This window comes from Streptopelia decaocto, assembly GCF_964273445.1.
Source record: "Streptopelia decaocto genome assembly, chromosome: 26".
Lineage (NCBI taxonomy): Eukaryota > Metazoa > Chordata > Aves > Columbiformes > Columbidae > Streptopelia > Streptopelia decaocto.
The window spans coordinates 2,115,129-2,130,177 of record NC_138681.1 but is presented as its reverse complement, the minus strand read 5'-3'; the positions used below and the strand labels follow the sequence as shown (position 1 = coordinate 2,130,177).

Sequence of the window (15,049 nt, the reverse complement as noted above, 5' to 3'; positions counted from 1 at the left end):
TCACGTGACGCCGCGCGGGGGCCGCCGGGAGCTGTAGTTCGGTGGCGGGGGCGCGCGGGGCGGGGCGTGTCACACGCGGGGGTGCGGGGGGGGGGTTACACCCCTGAGTGCCAGAGGCTCCGCCCACACGGGGACCTGCGGGGACCCACAGGGGGACACACGGGGGCGTTGGGCGTGGAGCATCTCCCGTGTGAGGAAAGGCTGGGGGAGCTGGGGCGCTGGAGCTGGACAAGAGGAGCCTGAGGGGGGACTCATTGCTGGGGATCAAGATGGAAAGGGGCAGTGTCAGGAGGATGGAGCCAGGCTCTGCTGGTGACAACCAGGGACAGGACAAGGGGCAATGGGTGCAAAGTGCAACACAGGAGGTTCCGCTGGAAGATGAGAAGCAACTTGTTGGGGTGAGGGTGGCAGAGCCTGGCCCAGGCTGCCCAGGGAGGGTGTGGAGTCTCCTTCTCTGCAGACATTCCAACCCCTGGACACCTTCCTGTGGAACCTCAGCTGGGTGTTCCTGCTCCGGGGGGTTGCACTGGATGAGCTTTCCAGGGCCCTCCAACCCCTCACATCCTGGGGTTCTGTGATCTGCCCCCCAGGCTGGGCCAGCCGGGGGTCCCGGGGGCTCCAGCACCAGCGGTGCCGCAGGGCCGGGGCTGCACCGGAGCCGGGATGTGCCCATCAGCCCCGCTGCACCACACATGGGTCCCCACTAACATCCACAGCACCCCCCACGAGCTCGCTGGGCCCGCGCGGGGCCGGTTGTGCCCCCGTCTCACAGCTCACATCAGCGCTGCCGAACCGAGTTGCCATGGCACCGCACACCGCGCCGGTGACGGGGGTGAAACCAGAGCCAGCCGAGCCATTGCGGGAACGCGCCTTCCCCAGGACACCCGGCTTTGTGCCTCCTTGGCGCTCAGCATCGGGCCCCAGGCGCCGGCACTCGGCACCCGCGGCTTCCCAAGGCGCTCAGAGCCGCCTCAGGCGCCCCCGTCCCACACACAGAGCAGCGCTTTGCGGCTCCAGGTGACGGTGATGCCACATCCCTCCCCTCCACGCTCTCGGCAGCCTTTACACCTAGAGAACAAACAGTAAGTGTGTGCAACTGGTTATTCTGCCCCCCCAAAGACGCCCCAGGAGCCCCCACCCCATGCTGTTGTGTGTCCCCCTGTTCTCTGCTCTCTGGCAGCCGTGCGGGTTTGCGGGAGGCGCTGAGGGCAGAAGATGAGCTGGGTCCTCCATAGAAAGGCCTTTTCACCCCCGAAACTTTAGTAGCAAACAGGCTACAAGGCTTTTCTAATATTTTTTTTAATATTATAAAATAACGGTGCTTGTTTCAAGCATGATGGGAGGCCAAGAAAGAGCTTGAGGTGCTGGAGCGAGTGGAGAGAAGGGAATGGAGCTGGTGAGGGGCTGGAGCACAAGTGTGATGGAGACTGAGGGACCTGGGGGTTCAGCTGGAGAACAGGAGCTGAGGGGAGACCTTCTGATCTCTGAACTGCCTGAAAGGAGCTTGGAGCCAGGGGGGTCGGGCTCTGCTCCCCAGGAACAAGCGCCAGGAGCAGAGGAAACGGCCTCAAGTTGCGCCAGGGGAGGTTGAGGTTGGATTTAGGAACAATTTCTTCCCCAAAGGGCTCTGGGGCATTGAACAGGCTGCCCAGGGCAGTGCTGGAGTCACCATCCCTGGAGGGCTGGACAGACGGACATGAGGTTCTCAGGACATGGGGCAGCGCTAGAGCTGGGTTATGGTTGGACTAGATCATCCTGAGTTTCTATTCCAACTGAAATCATTCTACAGTTCTATAAGAAGCCCCAGGACTGCGCCGGCTCAGGCTGCGTCTCTGTCCCGCAGGCGGGTCGCTGCCCATGGCGTCGGAGGAGGCTGCTAATGCAGGAGCAGAACCCGCAGCCCCCGCAGCCCCCGCGCTCAGGAAGAAGAGCAAGAAGAAAGGAAAGGGCAAGCCCAAGGAGGGCGCAGACGCCCGGCAGGGAGGGGCCGAGGCGGCGGAGCGGGCGGCTGAGATCGCGGCGCTCACGCGAGCCGGGCGCCGGGCGCTGGCGCTGGGCGAGGCGCGGGAGGCGCTGGGCTGCTTCAGGAGGGCGCTGCTTCTCTCCAGCGACACCGCGAGCCCCGGGCTCCGCCGGGCTTGTGCCTTCAACCTGGGGGCTGCCTACGTGGAGAGCGGGAAGCCCAAAAAGGGCCTCGAGTTCCTCCTGCAGTCCCAGCCCTCGGAGGGGGAGAGCGGGGAGGACTTGGAGGACCTTTATTTCAACATCGGGGCAGCTCACGAAGGGCTCCGGGACTTTCCGAAAGCCCTGGAGCGTTTTGGCAAGGGCACCGGGGGTGGCTGCGCGCCGCAGGCCGGCGCCCGAGCGGGGACCCACGTGCGGCTGGGCTGCTGCTACCTGGGGCTGCGGGCGCCGGCGCGAGCCGCGCGGTGCTTCCTGGACGCCGCGCAGACCTACATGTCGGCCGCCAGCCCCGAGGCCGCCGCGGTGGCTCTGAGCAGGGCGAGCGGCTCCATGCTGCAGAGCCGGCGCTTCGGGCCGGCGGAGATCGCCGGGGTCCTCGCCCAGTGCCGCTCGCTCTGCGACGGCATCCCCGACCCAGCCCTGCGAGGTAACGCCGCAGCCTTCGCTCTCGGTGCCTCGGCGAGCGGCGCCCGCACGCAGCTCCCCCATTCTGCCCCGCAGCCAAACTCTACGGTGACATTGGCCTCGGCTACTCCCAGCTCCGCATCTTCTCCCTGGCTGCCGAGAGCTTCCAGAAGGCTCTGGCGCTCCGCGGCGCCGAGCCGGACCGGCGCAGGGAGGCTGCGCTGCTGCAGAACATGGGCGCTGCCCACAACGCGCTGCGCAGCTTCGGCACGGCCCTGGGCTGGCACCGGCGAGCGGCAGCGCTGCACGGTACGTCCCGCCGGCACCTCTGGCTCGTGGCTTTGGCATCCGGCTCGGGATGGAGTCTCACGTCCCCCATTGCAGGTGCTCTAGGGAACCGGAGGGCGCAGGGGCAGTGCTTTGGTAACCTGGCGTATGCCTGCAGCCGGCTCGGGAACCACGAGGCTGCCGCGGAAAACTACCTGCACGCCTTGCAAGCCTTCCGGGATTCAGGTAAGGGAGGTGTGGGCAAATCGACCCTGCGCGGGAGCTCTGCAGCATCCGGATGCTGAGCAGATGGAGCAAGGTGTGTGCCAGATCCAAAGGGGATCAGCGATGCTGCTTCCCTGGGATCTGGGCTGCAAAGAGCTGGGCCAGTGCTAGAGAGCGGTGTGGGGGAAAGGGAGCTGGGGGACCTGGGGACAGCAGGGGGACCATGAGCCAGCACTGGGCCCTTGTGGCCAGGAAGCCAATGGGACCTGGGGGGGTTAGAAGGGGGTGGTCAGTAGGTCAGAGAGGTTCTCCTGCCCCTCTGCTCTGCCCTGGGGAGACCACACCTGGAATCTTGTGTCCAGTTGTGGCCCCTCAGCTCCAGCAGGACAGGGAACTGCTGGAGAGAGTCCAGCGCAGCCACCAAGATGCTGGAGGGAGTGGAGCATCTCCCGGGTGAGGAAAGGCTGAGGGAGCTGGGGCTCTGGAGCTGGACAAGAGGAGCCTGAGGGGGGACTCATTGCTGGGGATCAAGATGGAAAGGGGCAGTGTCAGGAGGATGGAGCCAGGCTCTGCTGGTGACAACCAGGGACAGGACAAGGGGCAATGGGTGCAAACTGCAACACAGGAGGTTCCGCTGGAAGATGAGAAGCAACTTGTTGGGGTGAGGGTGGCAGAGCCTGGCCCAGGCTGCCCAGGGAGGGTGTGGAGTCTCCTTCTCTGCAGACATTCCAACCCCTGGACACCTTCCTGTGGAACCTCAGCTGGGTGTTCCTGCTCCGGGGGGTTGCACTGGATGAGCTTTCCAGGGCCCTTCAACCCCTGACATCCTGGGGTTCTGTCATTCCGTGCTGACTCTCTCCTTCACCCCCAGGAGACGTGCAGGGGCAGTGGCAGGTGTGCGAGGGGCTGGGATCATCCTGCTTCCACCTGGGACACCCCCAGAAAGCCATCGGGCACTACAAGGAGGCCCTGACTTTGCTTTCCCACTGCCAGGTAAGACACAGGGGGGAAAGCCCCAGGGCCAGACCCTCCCATGCATCTCGGGGCATCCCCAGCCCCGTGGGTTCTCTCCTCCCCAGGACACCCCCAGATCTGCCCGCGAGCGGCTGGTGCACAAGCTCACGGACGCCATCCAGCACCAGCTCCGCCTGTCCCGCCGGGGGGGCTGGGCCCCCACCCCGGTGAGCATCACCATGGGCTGTGGGGCACACGGGGGCGCTGGGACTGACACCCCAGCTGGGGTTGATGGAGCGAGACACCGGGTCGAGAGTGACACGCGCGTGACATCCCCGACTGTCCGTCTGTCCCAGCAGGACTCCGACCACCCGCGGTTTTGCTCCGCGCTGCCCCACACCAGCAAGCCGGGGCGCGAGGTGTGAGTAGGAAAGCTGCCATCCTGTCCCTCCTTCCTCCGTGGCCACATTCCCAGCATCACCCATGAGATAAACGTTCCTTCCTTTGCCCCCAGGTCCTTTGCGGGGAAAGCGCGGGCTGGGGACGCGCTGTGTGTGTGTGCGCCAGGAGCACATCCTGCGCATTCAGGTAAGAGGGTGCAAAATACTGTCCTGTATCAAAACCAGCGTGGTCAGCAGGACAAGGGCAGTGACCCTTCCCCTGTGCTCTGCATTGGGGAGGCCACACCTGGAGTATTGTGGTCAGTTCTGGGCCCCTCAGGTCAGGAAAGACATTGAAGTGCTGGAGCGGGTCCAGAGAAGAGCAACAAGACTGGGGAAGGGACTGGAACACTATGGGGAGAGGCTGAGGGAGCTGGGCTTGTTCAGTCTGGAAAAGAGGAGGCTCAGAGCTGAGCTCAGCACTCTCTAGAACTACCTGAAGGGCAGTTCTAGCCAGGGGGGGATTGGGCTCTTCTCCCAGGCATCAGCAATAGGACAAGGGGCCATGGGCTTCAACTTAAATTGAGGCTGGAGATTAGAAAGCAATTCTGTGCAGAGAGAGTGGTCAGGCATTGGAATGGCTGCCCAGGGAGGTGCTGGACTCACCGGCCCTGGAGGTTTTTAAACTAAGATTGGACATGGCACTTAGTGCCATGATCTAGTCAATGGACTGGAGTTGGACCAAGGGTTGGACTCGATGATCTCTGAGGGCTTTTCCAACCCAGTCGATTCTGTGATTCTGTGATTCTGTGAAAATAAACCCGCGGCTTGAGCCGTGCACCAACCTCCAGCACTGCATTGCTGCCCACCCACCCTTCCTCCCGCACAGGACCCCCGGCCGGCAGCCCCGCACCGCAGCGCCGCAGCCCATCCGAGGACATGGAGGGTCCCAGCGCCGCTCCGGGGTGTCACAGTCGGCTCCGCGCTGACAGGTGGGTGGGCGAGGGGGGAGACACCCCAACGCAGCTCCTTGCACCCACAGAGCAGGTTTTGCCCCTTGTAGCAGCGGCAAATGTAACACGGCAAGTGGCGTCGCCCCAGGGACTTCACATGGTGAAAATCCACCCCCGGGTGGGATTTTCAATCTAAGTTTATATAGATACAAGAGAAAGCAACTGGAATAAGGCAGTGACCGCAACTACAACGCAACGAGCTAACAAAAATAGCGTTGGTTGTCATTACATATTAGAGTTTTAACGATGTGTAACTCTGGGGAGTGTGTTTGAGGTAATTCAAGCTGGAATTTGGGGAGGCTTCAGTAATAAGGGGGGAGATTGTCAGATTGTCACACGGATGCTCCCCGTCACCTCCACATGAGCATCTCTGCTTTGCCCCCAGTAACCTGAGCGCCCCAATTTGCCACGGCGCCGTCCGGCCGAGTAAGTACCAAAACTCAACCAGAGCTTCTCTTTGCCAAAGCGCCGCGGTTCTCACGCCGCATTTCACAGGGCGCCGTGACCGCCGAACCCTCGGGCCGGGGTCCCTGGAGCGGTAGGTGACGGCTGGAGGAGCAGAAAGGGAGGGGACGGGAGGTCTGGGGTCCTCTGAGAGGAGGGTTGAGGGATGGAGACCCCCGGCAGGGCTGGGGACACCCCTGTTCCTTCCAAGGGCTGAGTTCCCAAGCCCAAAACCACATGGCCTTGGGATTTCGGCACTTTGCAGCCAACCCCAAACCCCGGCGCATCCAAGTGCCCCCCTCCTGTTCTGTGTCCCCCTGGGCGCTCCTATGCCCGTTAAACTCAGTGGTCCCGCTGCCCACAGCGCCGCCAACAACCCCGCGCCGGGGACACAGGGACACGGGAACCGGGAGCCCCGCACGAGGAAAAGGACCCTGTCCCTCATCTGCAGCCTCGTGTGACAGCGGAGGACACCAGAGGACACCGGGAGGCGGCTCCTGCCCATGGCGGGACCGGCAGCAGGGCCTGGTCCGGACCGTGCGCCCCCCGGGCAGGGCCGAGCTGCCGGTGGGACATCGTTCGGGGTGCTTGAGCCAACATGGTTTTGAATATGGTGTTTTGCCGTCTGCCTTTTTGTGCTGGGGTTGGGTGTCCTGGAAGGGGGGAGACTCTTTACCAATGATCAGGATGAGGGGGTCGAGTGCACCCCCGGTGTGTTCATGGACAAGACAAAGTTGGGGGAGTGTTGATGTGCTGAGGGCAGGAGGCTCTGCAGAGGGAGCTGGATCGCTGGGCTGAGGCCGATTGTCTGAGTTCAACAAGGCCAAGGGCCGGGTCCTGCGCTCGGGTCACAACAACCCCATGGACGCTGCAGCTGGGGAACAGCGGCTGGAAAAGGACCTGGGGGTGTTGGTGATGGGCTGAACATGAGCCAAGAGGCCACAGGATCCTGGCTGGTGCCAGCACTGGTGTGGCCAGCAGGAGCAGGGCAGCGACCGTCCCTGTGCTGGGAATGGGGAGGCCAAACCATGAATGCTGGGGGCAGTTTTGGGCTCCTCAGAACAAGGCTCAAAATGGCGGCACCAGAATCACCTCAGGGCTCAGAATGGCGGCCCCAGGGGTGGCGGGATCACCTCCCACCAAGAAAGGCCTTGAGGTGCTGGAGCGAGTGGAGAGAAGGGAGCGGAGCTGGTGAGGGGCTGGAGCACAAGGGTGATGGAGACTGAGGGACCTGGGGGGCTCAGCTGGAGAACAGGAGCTGAGGGGAGACCTTCTGATCTCTGAACTGCCTGAAAGGAGCTTGGAGCCAGGGGGGTCGGGCTCTGCTCCCCAGGAACAAGCGCCAGGAGCAGAGGAAACGGCCTCAAGTTGCGCCAGGGGAGGCTGAGGTTGGATTTAGGAACAATTTCTTGCCCAAAGGGCTGTGGGGCATTGAACAGGCTGCCCAGGGCAGTGCTGGAGTCACCATCCCTGCAGGGCTGGACAGACGGACATGAGGTTCTCAGGACATGGGGCAGGGACAGGGCTGGGGAACGGTTGGACTCCATGATCCTGAGGGGCTTTTCCAACCCAAGTGCCCCAATGACCGCAGCCGGGCTGCGAACCCGTGTCCCCCGGGCCGGCCGCCGCGCTCCGCCCCTCCCCGCGCATGCTCCGTGCGCCGCGCTGCGCAGGGGCCGGGCCGCCGCATGCAGGGGCCGCGGGCGCTGCTGGGGCTGGGGCTGCTGGTGGCGGCGGCGGCGCGGGCGGGCGGGCGCTGCCCGGGCCGGGGCTGGGGCTGGGACCGGGGCTGGGACCGGGGCTGGTGCCGCCCCCGCCGCGCCATGCACGGGCCCAGCGCGGGGCCGCCGGGGCTCCGCTTCCTCGGGTACTGCGGGGAAGGGGACCCGGGGGTACGCGGGAGGGGGGCACAACTGCAGGGGCGTCCCGAGGGTGGCAGAAGGTGCGGGGGGTGCTTGGGGGGCCGCAGGGTGCAGGGAGGGTGCGAGGGGGTAACAGGGCGGAGAGGGGCCCGGGGTGGGCTGAGGGGTTGGGCAGGATGGGTGCAGAGGGGCTGGGGGGGACCCGTGCGGTGCAGAGGGGCTGGGGGGATCCATGGGGTGCAGAGGGGTTGGGGGGATCCATGGGGTGCAGAGGGGTTGGGGGGGATCCATGGGGTGCGGAGGGGTTGGGGGGGATCCATGGGGTGCGGAGGGGTTGGGGGGGATCCATGGGAGTGCAGCGGGATCGGGGGGGATTCATGGGGTACAGAGGGGTTTGAGGGGGACCCATGGGGGTGCAGAAGGGTTGGGGGGATCCATGGGGTTCAGAGGGGTTGAGTAGGACCCATGGGGTACAGAGGGGTTGGGGGTAACCATGGGGTACAGAGGGGTTGGGGGGATCCATGGGGGTGCAGAGGGGTTGAGTAGGACCCATGGGGTACAGAGGGGTTGGGGGGATCCATGGGGGTGCAGCGGGGTTGGGGGGGATTCATGGGGTACAGAGGGGCTGGGTGGGACCCATGGGGTGCAGAGGGCTTTGGGGGGACCCACGGGGTGCAGAGGGGTTGGGGGGGACCCACGGGGTGCAGATGGCTTAGGGGTAACCATGGGGTACAGAGGGGTTGAGTAGGACCCATGGGGTACAGTGGAGTTGGGGGGATCCATGGGGTGCAGAGGGGTTGGGGGGATCCATGGGGGTGCAGCAGGGTTGGGGGGATCCATCAGGTACAGAGGGGTTGGGGCAGGCCCGTGGGGTGCAGAGGGGTTGGGTGGGACCCGTGGGGTGCAGAGGGGTTGGGGAGATCCATGGGGTGCAGCGGGGTTGGGGGGGATTCATGGGGTACAGAGGGGTTTGGGGGGACCCGAGGGGTGCAGAGGGGTTGGGGGTATCCATGGGAGTGCAGCGGGGTTGGGGGGGATTCATGGGGTGCAGAGGGGTTGGGTGGAACTGGAGGTGCAGAGGGTTTGGGGGGGAACCCATGAGGGTACAGAGGGGTTGTGGGGGACCCATGGGGGTACAGAGGGTTTGGGGGAGAACCCATGAGGGTACAGAGGGGTTGGGTAGGACCTGTGGGGTGCAGAGGGTTTGAATAGGACCAATGGGGGTGCAGAGGGGTTGGGGGGCACCGGTGGGGTGCAGAAGGGCATGGGGGGCTCAGTGTGGGGGGCTGGACTCTGCCTCCTCCCACACTCGCTGGCACTTTGCAAATCTGAGGGGGCGGCAGCTGCCCCTGAGCCCCCAGACCCGGGGCCTGTCCCGTGTTTGGAGGCCCCTAGAGCCGCCGTCCTCTCCCCCAGGCAGGACGAGGCCCAGGCCATTGACCAGGAGCTCTTCACCGACTACAAGTTCAGCGTGGACCAGCTGATGGAGCTGGCGGGGCTGAGCTGCGCCACCGCCATCGCCAAGGTGGGCGCGCAGGAGCCGGGCAGAGCCCCCGGGGTGTCCCGGTGGTCCCGCTTCCCCAGCATAACCCTCCACCTCCCGTCCCACGCAGGCCTACCCGCCCAGCTCCTTCACCACGAGCCGGCCCAGCGTGCTGGTCGTGTGCGGGCCGGGGAACAATGGCGGGGACGGTTTGGTGTGCGCCCGGCACCTCAAAATGTTTGTGAGTGGCTCGTGCAGGCGGCTGCATGTTCCCCCCGCACCCCTGAGCTTTGGGGTTCCTGCTCTGGGTGCCCGAGTGCTGTTCAGGTCCCTCTTGCTCTTGCAGGGCTACGAGCCAACCGTGCATTACCCCAAGCGCCCCAGCAAGCCCCTGTTTGAAGGTTTGACCACCCAGTGCCAGAAGATGGACATCCCCTTCCTGCCTGAGTTCCCGGCTGAGGTGAGGAGCAGCCCCTGGCTCCGGAGCAGCCCCGGGCTCCGGAGCAGCCCCGGGCTCAGGAGCCGCCGTGCCCAGGGTTGTTTTCCACCCTTTTCCTTCCCCGCCGCAGGCTGCGCTCATCGATGAGCTCTACGGCTTGGTGGTGGATGCGATTTTCGGGTTCAGCTTCAAGGGCGCGGTGCGGGAGCCCTTCGGCAGCATCCTCAGCACCCTGGAGCGCGTCACGGTGCCCATCGCCAGCATCGACATCCCCTCGGGTGAGTAACGGCCAGACCTACCGCAGTAAAGCGCCCGCCGGGGCCTCGCAGGCTCCAGCCTGGTCTTGGCGCTTGTTGCAGGCTGGGACGTGGAGCAGGGGAAGGCGGACGGTCTCCAGCCTGACATGCTCATCTCGCTGACGGCACCCAAGAAGGCAGCGATGCATTTTGCTGGCCGCTACCACTTCCTCGGGGGCAGGTTCGTGCCCCCCGCGCTCCAGAAGAAATACGCTCTGAATCTGCCACCGTACCCCGAGACGGACTGTGTCCTGCAGCTCAGCAAGGCCTGAGGACGGGCAGCCCGGGGTATGGGGCTCGGGGTGCCAGGCTGGGCTGCGGCGCAGCAAATCGCGGCCTAATTCTGCTCTCTGCGAGGAGGATGCTCAGCACCTCTTTGGGTTTCAGTCCTACCCAGCTCTGGCAGAAGGATCCAAGTTTGGTGGCCAAAAGCCCCCCCTGAGCTCAGGACTGAACGGGCAGTTGCCAGGCAGGCTGGGCTTGCTCCCTAATCTGAGTGCTTTGGGGTGCAGACGCAGTCCAGGGGCTGCTACGTAGCTCACGTCACGATAGTTTTGCTGCAATAAAGATTTATTGATGCCCTTGAAAAAAATATGTCAGTGCTCTGCGAGATCTGTCCCCTTGTGTCCTCCTGCGACTGACCCACAACAAACAGGTCCCTGTCCCTGGGATCTGGGGCCACCCCTGATGGGAGGAAGGCTCACGGGGTGAAATAAAAGCTCCATCCAGCTCCAGATGAACCAGTCCCAGCTCAGCAGCCCCAGCACAGTGCTGTGCTCCACCTGGGAAGAGCCTGGAGCACCCCGGGTGCCCCCCAGCACCGGCGCGCAGGATCTGGACCCTCCCAGGCGGACGGTGCCGGCAGCTCCGCAGCCCCAGCCCTGGCCCTCGCTCACTCTGCCTCCCTCTTCCTCTTCTTCCTCCTTTTCCTGGGGCAGTGCCCAGCCTGCTCTGGCCCATCTGTGTCTTCTAGAGGTCCCTCTGTCTCAGCCAGCTCTTCTTTGTCCTTCTTTGGCTCAGCCAGCTCTGCTTTGTCCTTCTTCTTTTTCTTCCTCTCAGCCACCTCTTGTTTATCCACATTCTCCTCCTCCTGCTTCTTTTTCTTCTTCTTCCTCTTCACCACCTTCTCCTCCTCTCCCGCCACCTCCTCTTCTCCACTTGGCTCCTGGCTCTGCAGCACCTGAGGATCAACTTCATCCCTGCATGATTTCTTCTTCTTCTTCTTTTTCTCCTGCCTGTCCGCTGTTGGGCTGCTCTCCGGGGGCTCCTTCTGCCGGTACGTGGCCAGGAAAGCTCGCTCCTGCTCCTCCAGGCGCGCCAGCTTGGCGCTCATGGTCAGGCCGTGACGGGCACCCCTGCAACAACCACGAGCAGCTGGGGTCTGGCACCTCCCGGCCGAGGAATGTGCCCCCCCCAGCCTGTTTGAAAGGGGGAGCCCACCCGTGCAGCCCCACCGAACCACTCACTTGTGCGCCGTGCGGCCGCCGCACGCTCGCATCAGCTCCTCATCCGTCAGCCTGCGGGACACAGAGGGGACACGTCACCCCCAGCGCCGGGGAAGGGGCTCCCCCTCGCAGCCTCCATCCCTCCCCATGACCGCATAGTGGAGATGGACGTGAGCTGCCGCCCCAGCCTCGCCTGCGGGCCGAAGAGAGATCCAGCTTCTCCTCATCCTCCTCCTCGTCGCCTCCCGAGCCAGCGGGCAACGTCGTGGCCTCCTCCCCGTGCGCCGTGAGCGTGGCCGACTGCAGGGAGACATGGAGGGGGAAAGGGAGACAAGGAAAAGGGGGACTCGAGGGTCACAGCGCGATCAGCTGCTCCCCGAGCCATCCCGGGCCCGTTACCTTCACAAAGCGGCTGTACAGCATGTTGGCAGCGCTGCCGGCCTTGCGGGGCTTCTTGTTGCTGATCCTGACCCCCTGCTCAGAAAGCCTCTTCATGGAGACGCCGTCCTGGCGCAGGGAGAGAGTCGCAAAGGGCTCTGAGAGAGAGTTGCTAAGCACCCCTCTGCCACCATGTGCTGTTAGGGGATGTGGGGACACATATCACAGTATCACAGTATGTCTGGGATTGGAAGGGACCTCAAAAGCTCATCCAGTGCAATCCCCCCATGGAGCAGGAACGCCCAGGTGAGGTTACACAGGAAGGTGTCCAGGTGGGTTGGAATGTCTGCAGAGAAGGAGACTCCACAACCCCCCTGGGCAGCCTGTTCAGGCTCTGCCACCCTCACCATGAAGAAGTTTCTTCTCAAATTTAAGTGGAACCTCTTGTGTTCCAGCTTGATCCCATTACCCCTTGTCCTATCATTGTTTGCCACCCAGAAGAGCCTGGCTCCATCCTCGTGCCACTCACCCTTTAGATATTTATAAACATTAATAAGGTCACCCCTCAGTCTCCTCTTCTCCAAACTAAAGAGCCCCAGCTCCCTCAGCCTTTCTTCATAAGGGAGGTGCTCCACTCCCTCCAGCATCTTTGTTGCCCTGCACTGGACTCTCTCCAGCAGTTCCCTGTCCTGCTGGAGCTGAGGGGCCACAACTGGACACAAGATTCCAGGTGTGGTCTCCCCAGGGCAGAGCAGAGGGGCAGCAGAACCTCTCTGACCTACTGACCACCCCCCTTGTAATAGTGACATAGTGACAGTGCAGAGGTCACCAAAGGTGACCCTGTGGGAACAGCAGGATGCGCGGTTCCAGCTAAACAGCCTTGGACAGGTTATACAGACGTATGTTTTTTATGAGTGTAAGGACAGTGAGAATGATATCGCAGGTCGGAAAACCACCCCTATATGTGAGATGTGTGAATGTTGGGCCTGGGCGTGCGAATGAGCGGGTCGGGACGCCGCCCACAAGATACGCGACTGAAGACGGTCACAACATGAGTTTGGTGTGTTTGGGATAATATCTTTTGTACAAACGTCCAGAGCTGTTAATAAAAGAGGGCTCAGCTCTGCCTGGCTCTGCTCTCGCCGCTAACAAGAACTCTGAGCCTGTGCATCGTGTCTGTGTCTGTATCACAGAATCACAGAATCGACGGGGTTGGGAAAGACCTCAGAGATCATCGAGTCCAACCCTTGGTCCAACTCTAGTTCGTTTACTAGATCATGGCACTAAGTGCCATGTCCAATCTCAGTTTAAAAACCTCCAGGGCCGGCGAGTCCAGCACCTCCCTGGGCAGCCATTCCAATCCTGACCACTCTCTCTGCACAGAATTGCTTTCTAATCTCCAGCCTAAATTTCCCCTGGCAGAGTTGAAGCCCATGGCCCCTTGTCCTATTGCTGATGCCTGGGAGAAGAGCCCAATCCCCCCCTGGCTAGAACTGCCCTTCAGGTAGTTCTAGAGAGTGCTGAGCTCAGCTCTAAGCCTCCTCTTCTCCAGACTAAGCAAGCCCAGCTCCCTCAGCCTCTCCCCATAGTGTTCAAGTCCCTTCACTAGTCGTGTTGCTCTTCTCTGGACCCGCTCCAGCACTTCAATGTCTTTCTGAACTGAGGAACTGTGTCGTTCCTCATCGCCGCATGACCCCAAATCCCTCCCCTGCTGTCGAGCCCCATCCCGGCCCGACCAGGGCACCCTACCTGCCCGGCCTCCACCGCGACGTTGGCGGCCGCCTCGTTGAAGACGTGGTCCCACCAGTGGAAGGTGAACGGCTCCGCCGCGTCGTGTCCCACCTGCGGGGCGTAGAGGAGCCACCCAAACGGCTGCAGCGCCCGGCGGCCCCTGGGGCCGAGCCCAGCGGGGCAGGGAGACGCTCACCCCCGCGGTGTCGCACTTGACCTTCACCCGGATGGCCTCGGCGATGCCGTCCTCCCGCTTCCCCAGCCCCCGCCCTGCGGACAACGGGACCGGTCACTGCGGCCGGGGGGGCCACCGGGGCTGCCGGACCCCAAGTGTTGGGGTGACAGCGGGGCCGGGCCCTGCGCATCGGGGAGGGGAACAGGGGAGGGGACCGGGGAACCGGGGGGGACCGGGGAACTGACGGGGACCGGGGAACCGGAGGGGACCGGGGAACCGGAGGGGACCGGGGAACTGATGGGGGCCGGGAAACCGGTGGGGACCGGGGAACCGGAGGGGACCGGGGAACTGATGGGGACCGGGGAACTGATGGGGACCGGGGAACTGATGGGGACCGGGGAACCGGTGGGGACCGGGGAACCGGTGGGGACCGGGGAACCGGAGGGGACCGGGGAACCGGAGGGGAACAGGGGAACCGGAGGGGAACAGGGGAACCGGAGGGGAACAGGGGAACCGGAGGGGACCGGGGAACTGATGGGGACCGGGGAACTGACGGGGACCGGGGAACTGATGGGGATCGGGGAACTGATGGGGATCGGGGAACTGATGGGGATCGGGGAACCGGAGGGGACCGGGGAACCGGAGGGGAACAGGGGAACCGGAGGGGAACAGGGGAACCGGACGGGACCGGGGAACCGGACGGGACCGGGGAACTGATGGGGACCGGGGAACTGATGGGGACCGGGGAACCGGCGGGGACCGGAGGGGGCCGGGGAACGCCTGGCCCGCGCCGGACACTGTGGGCGGTCGGGGACACGCAGGGAGCGCCAAGGGCTCGGGGGACACGCCGGGAGCGCGGAGCGGAGCCGGGGGGGCTGAGGCGAGCCCGGTGCAGCCCCCACCTCGCCGCCAGCCGTGGCGCCGCAGCTGGTTCTCCGCGAAGCGCATCCCGCGGCCGGGCGGCTCCGCTCCGCTCATGGCGGCGGCTCCGGGCCGGTCGCGGGCTCGGGCCGGCCCCGCCGCCGCCTCACGTGTAGCCGCCGCCCGGCAGAGAGCGCTGGGTGCGTGCGCACGCGCGGCCGGAAGGGGCGGGGCCGGGCAGCTGCGCGTGCGCGGCGGGAGCGCGGCGGGAAGGGGCGGGCACGAGGGCGGCGGAGGGGGCGGAGCGGGCACGGGGACACAGACACGGGGGGACACGGACACGGGGGACACGGACACGGGGACACAGGGGACACGGACACGGGGGACACGGACACGGGGACACAGGGGACACGGACATGTGGGACACAGACACGGGGACACAGACACGGGGGACACAGGGGACACGGACATGGGGACGGGGACACACGGACATGGGGACGGGGACAC

At 64.4% G+C, this 15,049-nt stretch overlaps 5 protein-coding genes across 6 annotated transcripts in view; 4 read left to right on the top strand and 1 right to left on the bottom strand.

Annotated features, from left to right (window-relative positions):
* Positions 1–15,049, top strand: part of CRABP2 (cellular retinoic acid binding protein 2) — a 355,112-nt gene that overhangs the window by 269,427 nt on the left and 70,636 nt on the right. The gene's annotated exons all lie outside the window — the stretch shown is intronic.
* The window catches only part of LAMTOR2 (late endosomal/lysosomal adaptor, MAPK and MTOR activator 2), a 74,894-nt gene that overhangs the window by 36,033 nt on the left and 23,812 nt on the right, over positions 1–15,049 (top strand). The gene's annotated exons all lie outside the window — the stretch shown is intronic.
* TTC24 (tetratricopeptide repeat domain 24) lies at positions 803–4,460 on the top strand (the record flags this gene model as incomplete). The annotated part of the gene is made up of 6 exons (XM_082073235.1): positions 803–892; positions 1,930–2,611; positions 2,686–2,898; positions 2,974–3,102; positions 3,953–4,074; positions 4,161–4,460. The coding sequence occupies 6 exons, from the start codon at positions 803–805 to the stop codon at positions 4,458–4,460; spliced, it is 1,536 nt and encodes a 511-aa protein (XP_081929361.1).
* NAXE (NAD(P)HX epimerase) lies at positions 7,551–10,546 on the top strand. Its single transcript, XM_082073326.1, has 6 exons — positions 7,551–7,739; positions 9,151–9,259; positions 9,348–9,458; positions 9,564–9,677; positions 9,787–9,934; positions 10,016–10,546. Exons 1-6 carry the CDS (start codon positions 7,561–7,563, stop codon positions 10,222–10,224), a joined length of 870 nt encoding a protein of 289 aa, XP_081929452.1. The 5' UTR covers positions 7,551–7,560; the 3' UTR covers positions 10,225–10,546.
* On the bottom strand, positions 10,679–14,767 carry GPATCH4 (G-patch domain containing 4). Of its 2 annotated transcripts, none has more exons than XM_082073325.1 (7): positions 14,584–14,767; positions 13,724–13,776; positions 13,525–13,617; positions 11,797–11,904; positions 11,591–11,697; positions 11,419–11,469; positions 10,679–11,307 (listed from the first exon to the last, which is right to left on the bottom strand). In XM_082073325.1, exons 1-7 carry the CDS (start codon positions 14,657–14,659, stop codon positions 10,845–10,847), a joined length of 951 nt encoding a protein of 316 aa, XP_081929451.1. In that variant the 5' UTR covers positions 14,660–14,767; the 3' UTR covers positions 10,679–10,844. The 2 variants fall into 2 exon arrangements, with proteins under 2 accessions (XP_081929451.1, XP_081929450.1); XM_082073324.1 differs by having other exon boundaries at positions 13,703–13,776; positions 14,584–14,766.